This window comes from Triticum dicoccoides, chromosome 2A (genome assembly GCF_002162155.2).
Source record: "Triticum dicoccoides isolate Atlit2015 ecotype Zavitan chromosome 2A, WEW_v2.0, whole genome shotgun sequence".
NCBI classification, from domain to species: Eukaryota; Viridiplantae; Streptophyta; class Magnoliopsida; order Poales; family Poaceae; genus Triticum; species Triticum dicoccoides.
Genome location: NC_041382.1, coordinates 777115891 through 777124663, shown reverse-complemented (window position 1 = coordinate 777124663; position 8773 = coordinate 777115891). Strand labels below are relative to the sequence as shown.

The 8773-nt window shown below is 45.6% G+C and overlaps 1 protein-coding gene across 1 annotated transcript; it reads left to right on the top strand.

The window, feature by feature from the left end:
* The first annotated feature begins 4763 nt into the window (after positions 1-4763).
* LOC119352476 (glutathione S-transferase U20-like) lies at positions 4764-5662 on the top strand. Its single transcript, XM_037619098.1, has 2 exons — positions 4764-5152; positions 5252-5662. The coding sequence occupies exons 1-2, from the start codon at positions 4814-4816 to the stop codon at positions 5585-5587; spliced, it is 675 nt and encodes a 224-aa protein (XP_037474995.1). The 5' UTR covers positions 4764-4813; the 3' UTR covers positions 5588-5662.
* Positions 5663-8773: the final 3111 nt, after the last annotated feature.

Here is an 8773-nt window from a genome sequence, read left to right as displayed (position 1 = left end):
ACATATCATCATCTAAACGAGAAACTGAAATCAAATTCCTACTTAAGGTAGGCACATAAATAACATTATTCAATCTAAGAGTGTGGCCAGTGTGTAGCTCCAACGTGAGAGATCCCACAGCTTCAACATCGGCCTCAACTCCGTTCGCAATCTTAAGCTTTCTTGTTCCTCCTCTTATGGTTTGGATCGTATCGAATCCCTGCATAGAGTTAGCAATGTGAGTGGTTGCCCCTGAATCAATCCACCATGACTTTATTGAAAAATCAACATAAAGTGATTCATCTACAAAAGTAATTTCATCAATACCTCTTTTGTTCATCCATTTTAGAAAGCCTGGGCAGTCCCTTTGATAGTGTCCCTCTTCTTTGCAGAAGTTACAAGCATTTTCTCCAGCAGTGGAGCTGCTAGGAGCAGAAGAAGAACCACCGGCTTCTTTACCCTTGAATGCCTTAGGGTTGAATGGCTTAGTGCCTTCTTTCTTGACTTGCCTTTTCTGAGGCTTAGGGAAACCTTGTCCGTCATGCTTTCTCTTGTTAGAGCCAACATGAAAGACATGGTCTTTTTTCTGCCTCATGATCCTTTCTTCCTCCTAGACGATCCTTGCGGTCATCTCAGAGAGTGGCCATTTTTCCTTTAGAGAGTTATAGTTGACCTTAAATTGTTCAAACTCTTCAGGAAGAGACTCAAGAATAATTATGACAAGAAGGGCTTCACTTAAAGAACACTCCACAGCCTTAAGCTTGGTGAAAGCATTTACCACCCTCAATATGTGCTGCCTAACATTTCCGTCAATAGTGTATTTCTGAAGAAGTTTAGCAAAAAGCTCATGAGCATACACTTTGTCGGAGCCTTTAAATTGCTCCTCCATTTCAGTGAGGAAATCTTTAGCAGTATCTTTCTTAGGGAGTGCTTCAGAAATGTCCGGCGATATTGTCGCTTTCATGATGAGAAGCGCAATATGGTTGGACTTATTCCACTTTTCCATCTTAACATCATACTCCTTCTTGAGTTCTGCATACCCTGTGACACCCGCCACAGGTGCCACAGGTTTTTCTTCCCTCAAGGCATAGTCAAATTCATTACAACCCAAAAATAATTCGACTTGGCACTTCCAACGAGGGAAGTTACTCCCCGTAAGTGGTTCGATCGTGTCGGACCGGAATGGAGCGGAAGCTAAAATCATCATAAAAGTTCATAAGTAAAGTTGCATGATTATAAATTTATGTTGGTAAATAAACAAACATGCCAAGTATTTAATTTCAACTCCATGTCAAAACACCGTTGGGCAGAAAAAACATGGATTTAAAATATCATAGGGGATGACTCATAATAATAAAACAACGTTGGTCCGAATTAAAATTAGAGTCATTTCATTCTTAATTTAAACATCAACATAAAAAAAACATTATCATTATTTGATGTCTAAAAAAAAACTTCATCATCCAAAAACACATAATAAATCCTGAATAAAATATCTCGTTGGTTCAATTTTACCCAGAATAATAATGTGTTTATTACATTTTTATGCATTTTCTGGTTTAAGCAGTGCAAATCATAATATTTATTAACTTAAACGCACTGGAAAAACAGAAAATCGCGACAGTGATTTTGGCCCGAAATACCCCACAGCTACACGTAAAACGGCCCAGCCCAGATTTTTTTTTCGTGTGTGTGTTTTCGCTGGACTGACATAACCTGGGCCGCAGCCCACAGCCGGAATCGGCCCATTGGCGTCCGCCGGCCCAGCGCGGAGCCGAGCGATGCTGCCGGCCGTCCGATTGGAATCGACGGTCCGCGTCGATCGCGGCTGGAACAAAACAGCCGCCCGTCCAGAACCCTAGCTCATTTCCCCCTCGACCCCCCGCATTTCACGCTCGACAGGGAGCGGCGATGGCGTTCGACGGCGGCTCGAGGCGCGCCGGCCATGGCGGCGCGGCGGCTGCGCTCGCCGGAGGAGCGTGCAGCAGGATGAATCCCGCGCGCTCCCCCGTCGAGCGTGGCCCCAGCGTCCGTGCACATGGCGCATCAAGGAGGGTGGAGGGACGCCGGCCACCGCGGCATGAGGAACGACGGCGACTTGCTCGGCGTCGGCCAAACAAGGGCGGGTCCATTTGAGCGGCAGCGGCGGCGGCGCCACTTCGTTCCGCGCGTCGTCCCGAGGACGGCGGCGTCGCGGCGTCTTCGCCCTCGCGCAATGGTGGGCGCTGCGCGGGCCCCGAAGGGAAGAGGCGAGTACGTGGCGCGTTAGGTGAGGATTCTCCTCATTCTTTTCAAATCGTGTACATCAGTGCTTGATTTGGGGGAAAACATTCCTAATTGCAGAATTAGGGTTCTTACGAATTTGGGGAAAAAAATCTAGGGTTCTTACACATGAGGGGTTGCTACTGTTGACGTGCGTGTATCCCTCTGCCTTCTATGTTGATAATGCATACGGAAACAGGACTTAAACATGATCAATACTAATCAACTTAACATGAAGGTGAGCATTAGATCTTAACTTAGATTAATTAGAATTGATGAACTTAGGTGGCACTACTGATCCATAGCAAATTGGAATTAAAACATCATCAACAGTGGGCAATTGACATCAACATCAAAAAACAGTAGCAATCAAACTTGATCTACAGAGGGCCTAAACTTGAGATTGGTTTACTGAACATGATATAGGGATCTAAAAGCAATCATATCTGGCGACTGATACCATTGTTGGTATAATTATGCATCTCTGGGATGCTATTAGCAGGAACAGATTGCATCTAGAACACCTAAAACATGAGCAGAGAAAAGGTTTAGGGGATCATTACGTGTCACGGCAGTGGACATGATCGCCTGCTTGGTGCAGGCTTGATGCAGATGTGATGTAGTCGAGGTAGAAGTCCTCCTCAACGTCCTGATGCCCTCAGGACGCCACCGGCACTGCCCGGCGACGGCAGCGGCGACTGGAGTAGGTCTTCCCGTCGCTGCAGCGCTCCCCCTGATCGGATGGGGTGAGAGAATATCGGGAGGGGAGTGAAACCGTACGTGAATTGTGATCGCGCAGGCTGCCAACCCTCTCCCGTTTCCTTTTATGTAGCGCTGGCGACAGGGGACCTAAACCATCAGTTGGTTTGGGTGCCCCCGATCAGGGCGCCTCAGTTGGGATAAAAAGCCCACGTATGTTGGTGCGTGGGGCCTTTTCCTTTAACGTTATCTTTTCCCCTTTTTTTTTGTTAGACTAATAGATCTAACTGGCTTGTTTAAGCCGTCAGATCAAAACCAACAACTATATCTTCTTTCCTCTATCGGTTGTTCACGCTATCCTCCTGCCGATGTTGGCAGAGACAGTGCACAACCGATAACTGGGTGCCGGCGGCGCAGGCCTTGGCGACCTTCTTTCTCGGTCGCTTCACATATATATTTTTTGCCACAGAGAACAAGATCCTGGTGGTTTTTACCCTCGGTGGGGTTGGATCCCATGTTGAAAAAAAGGTTTGTATTTTATCCATTAGGCCCTTCTCAATGCTTCATCTTGTACAGGTGCTAAGGCTGTCATGTAGACAAAAAATCTGATGTGGCGAGACAAATAAGAGGGGAGAGATGGGTTTGGTGACCTCAAGAGGAAACAATTCCAAGGGCATGAACGTAGGCAAAACACTTAATGAAAAAAGTCCACCAATGCATGGAGGAGTTTAGGTGTCAAATCATTAAATGAAGTGAGTTTAGCCACAACAAGCTAAGCACCTATGCATTGTAGACTTTGGTTGCTAAACTCTATAATGCGTTTAGCACTTCATCTAAGCTCCCATGCATTGAAAAACGCCTAATAGGTGACAATTGTGCTCAGCTACATCATCTTGAAAGCTTCTCTCAAACCTGTTATGTTGATTGAAGCAACCACAAAATAACACAAGCATGTTGGGGCCGCAGCACAACCAAACGCAAAGAAAACAACAAGAAGAAAGAGAAACAAAAGCGGACACCGGTAGCTTGACGAAACGAAGAAGAAGACTGGCAACCGTTGCTTAAAAGTACCAAAAACGTTTTATCCATAAAGAGTTGATTCGTCATCGCAGCTTACTGGACCGGCACCTAAGGGCCTTTACGAGAGAACCGCCGCCATGAACTCAAGCAACAACACAAGAAAACGGCGAGCCGTCCGTGTACGAACATGTCTTCCGTGTACCAATGGCTCTGCATGTGCCGTAGAGGTGCCGGGTGGGAGGCCGTGCGATCCGCGAGCCACGATCTCGAGTCATGTCGGCCGGCCGGCCATGCTGGGAGCACTGCCGCACCCGTGCTCGCCGCCCGCGCAGGTGCTCCACTCCGCTGCAAGCTGGGCTTGCTGAGGCTTGTTCGCTCCACGCCGAGCAGCCCTAAGCGTGATGCAATGACGGCTCTGTCGTCCCTGTCGGCAAAACTGACATCGAACGTTTTGGTAGTTTTTAGCAACGAGAAACCCCTCGGCAGTTTTTTGTTGACGTTTTGAAAACTTTAGTTCAGCGGGACGCCAACCACAAATGTGATAGTTTTTTGTTAAATACTTTTGATGAACTGGTGCTAGTGCTAGATTGGCCGCAACGTGGAACAACAAAAGAGTATGAGTGTGCGCTCATGGAACACGCTGTGCATGGCCGTGATACCTATAAAAATACTTGAAAGTTCAAACCCTACACTGTCAATCGAGATGCAGCCGTCAGCCATGATGCCATGGCGTGGACCTAGATCGCCTATAAATCCCAGTTGTCCTGCTGCATGCCTCCACGCAACAAGTTCCACCCAAGCTTCTTCTACTTCCTACCTACCTTGAAGAATCCACAGATACCCGAAGAAAGCCATGGACGCCGGGGAGAGCGCCGTGACGTGCGTCGACTTCTGGGCCAACGGGTTCGGCATGCGGGCGCGGATCGCGCTGCGCGAGCTAGGCGTGGCGTTCGAGTACGTCGAGGAGGACCTCCGCGTCGGCGTGAGGAGCGACCTGGTGCGGCGCATGAACCCCGTCCACCGCTCCGTGCCCATCCTGATCCACCGCGGCCGTCCGGTCTGCGGCTCCCTCAACATCCTCGAGTACATCGACGAGGTCTGGAGCGCACCGGGCGAGACCCGCCGCTTGCTCCCCGGCGACCCGGCCGGCAGGGCCGACGCCAGGTTCTGGGCCGACTTCGTTGACCACAAGGTAGGCAGCGGGTATATTTCTTATCGTTGCAACTTTTTGACTTAATAAATCATACCAAATTTGTGGGAAGATAATCTATGTGGATGACCTGGAAATTAGGTGTTCCCTACTCAGACAAGGTTCCTGAAGAGCAAGGGCGAGGAGAAAGATGTGGCCAAGGAAGAGCTTGTCGAGCAACTCAAACTCCTGGAGGAGGTGCTTGGGGACAAGGGATATTTTTCGGGCGAAGAATTCGGGTTCTTGGATATCGTCCTCATCCCATTTTCAAGCATGTTTCGTGGGTACGAGCAGCATGGAGGGTTTGACCTCGAGGTTGAGTGCCCCAACCTCATGCGATGGGTGAAGAGGTGCAAGGAGAGGGAGAGTGTCGGAGCTGTTCTTCCGGATGAGACGAAGATGTACCAATTACACAAGGAGTGGTACGGTATTGAGTAGCGAAGCCGGCTTCCGTAGCTGCGTGCGGCTGAGTTAATCTAGTGCGCTATTGTATATCTATATATTTGGTTTCATTATTTTTTTCCGTAATAGTATGTAAGTTTTAGCTCTTTGTACCTTCTTGCATACACAAGTTCTCGTTGTCATAAAGAAACAGAGTTTGACTCTGCGATGGATGCATGCACTTGTATAACCTTTTGGCCAACCAGCAAAAGACTGACATATGTGCTTATTTTCGATCGAATTAGTGCAAGTAATTTTACCCATTTGACCCAAAGTCAAAAAGGGCAATACACCAGCCCATTTCAAAATGTAAGATCTATAGCTTCTAAAATAATGTTAAACATGCAACATATATTTAGTCACTTTTTTCTCTTCCGCTCACGTTTATAATTTTAAGAATAACATATAAACCTTGCTTTGACTAGCTTCTAAAAAGCTTGACCATCATTTAAACTTTCGCCAAATATTGCATTTCCATCCATAGTAGAAGTGCCTATTCATTTTTATTTGGCCAATGGAAATCTTTTGTACCAATACTAGATGCCAATATTTGGAACACAATTAAAAAGATTCTTAGTGGGGTATAAATAAATAAACAGTTCATATTAAAAAAAATAAAAAAAATAAACAGTTCATATTGTTAACAAATATACATTTGCTTTCATAAATACAAGACATGAAGACATATGAAGGCATATCCATCTTCAGTGCATGAAGACGTTCAAGAAGGCCCTATTTCAGTGCGTAATAGATAGGAAAGGATGAGCAGGTTTGGGATACACATACAAAGGAGTTTAGGATCCTGTGGACTAAGGACACACCTTCCTTGATCATAACTGACTTGGAGTTTGGGTCGGTTTTACATCACTTGGAGGAAAAGCTATGGCACATATATAAGGGCCCGAAGGCCTACGAGCACATCTGGTACTAAAGCCACATCAAGATTGAGGGATTGAAATGTTCTACCTCAGAAAATCACACCGAGAGCTCAAGATCGATTTCAATAGTAAAACCGCTGCGGTTTGGCTTTTGTTAGCCACAATTTACTCTGTGGTGTCCTTCGAAGATGAGATGATTATAGAATATAGATAAATACATGAATTAGGATTTAAAAAAGAAATAGGAATATATAGTAACGCTAAACTAAGTGTGAGTGTAGAATAATTTATTTTACACCCCAGTAACGGTACACACAAAATATAGTAACACACTATATAAAATATAGTAAATTACAAACTTGGAAAGTGAAAAATTCCGAATTACTATATTTTATACACTGTTTTACTAGATTTTGTATATAGGGTTACTAAGGGGTGTAGAATAAGCTATATATAGTAACACATTATATAAAATATATACAGAGGTTTAGGGCTACAATGGACCATATTTTGGTTTACTATATTTCCACGAAATTGCTCTTGGTAATTGAGATCGTACTATTAATATATTTACCCGAGCATGGCCATCCTCGCCATTTTCCTTTTTTGGACCGGCAATTTCCATGCTACAATCATGTAAAATCCCTGGAAAGGCATGACAAATACTCTACTGCAGCATGGCAATTTTTTTGACAATCTTTTCATACAACATGTCAACTTACTTTAGAACACGGCAAATCCTTTACAACAGCACGACTATTTTTACTGTTTTCACATGGCAATTCTGAAACGTTCGCTGGGAATGGTTATTTTGAGCGAACCAAAACATTTGTTTCTATATTGGCGTCCATTATCTTAGTAGTAGATAATTGTTTGAGAAGGGTGTTTTGGTGGACGAGCTGCAAGGAGGTCGCTATCTGGAGCGGTCGTCTTGGCGCTGCGATGCGTGATGGCTGCCATTTTTACTATATACGAGATCTATTTAGTACATATACAGAGGTGCCGCGTACTCTTGTTCACAGTTTGTACGTGGGCCTGCGATTTCGTCTCCGCCTCGTACGCACAAGATGACCTGCCTAGGCGGCTTTGAAATTGGCCCACTCTGCGGCCTGGGATCAGGTGGTGGTTGGTTCGGAAAATAAATATATCTGTTGAGCCTGTCCATCCACAGCGATGACCATTAAGCCGTGTGTGTGGTCGTGTGTGGGCACTAGACCCAGGCCAGGTGAGCGCCGCTTCTCGCCATGGATGGCATGGAGTTCTTCTTCGAGGATTCTGGAGCTAGGTAATGTTCTCTAAAAATTTCTATCTCACGCCCAAGTTTCCACTATTGGGTGTGGTTTTTTGAACTGGATTTCGATTTGGACTGTAATTCCCCCCGTCTTTTTCTTATAAGAGTCAGATCTGGCTGTTCTCTTGATTGCCTTCGCAGGTTCATGCCGTGCTTGGACGGCGGAGACGTCCTAAGAGATTTAGTTGCCGGTGTGCATCTGCCTGGGGGCAGCACCAGTGGAAGTGCTGACGCGGACGAGGTCTTGATTTCTTCTCTGCCGATGGGACGAGCTGGAGGACTGATGTATTACGAAGGGGGCGAAGATAACGGCTAGCTCGTAGCCTCATCTCTGAACATGGGAGCGTGAGCTTGCCCATGTTCGTCGGTGTGTGGGATAGCTGCTAGCACTGCATGCATATGATGGGTGGGTCGATGGCACGTCTAACCAGCCTTCCATGCTTCGACGTCAGACCTGGGATGCTATTGTAGGAAAATATAGAATACGGTGTGGCATATATCCTTGCCAGCTCGAATACATGTCATTAAATGCGGCGCTGCAGCTGCTAGATGCGATTACTGACGACTAGGATACCGAGCTGCATGGAGCTCGTCCTCCAAACGGCATTTTCGATAATTGTTTATACTATATACTTGGTATTTCCTTCCATTTTCTTTCCGATCAAAACATGCAGCACCCCCTCTAGTATCGGACCCACGGATGTGTCCATGTATGCACCTTTTTAGTAGAACAATTTCTTTGTTGTAAAGAACCCATTTTTGTACTAAGAGAATGTGATATTTTTCCAAATTTTAACATGTGGTTGATGTCTGTACGTGGCCATTAACTCAAATATTAATGGGGTAATTATATTTTAGCCTATGTGGCCCAATCTAATGGATCGAAAGTCTGTATTTTTCTTTTGGTATCCCATATTTTTCTGTTAGTATACAATTTCACTAGTTCAAAAAAAAGTATACAATTTCACCGGAATGGCTCTTACCGGAATGACTCTTTTCAGCGGGCCGAAATAG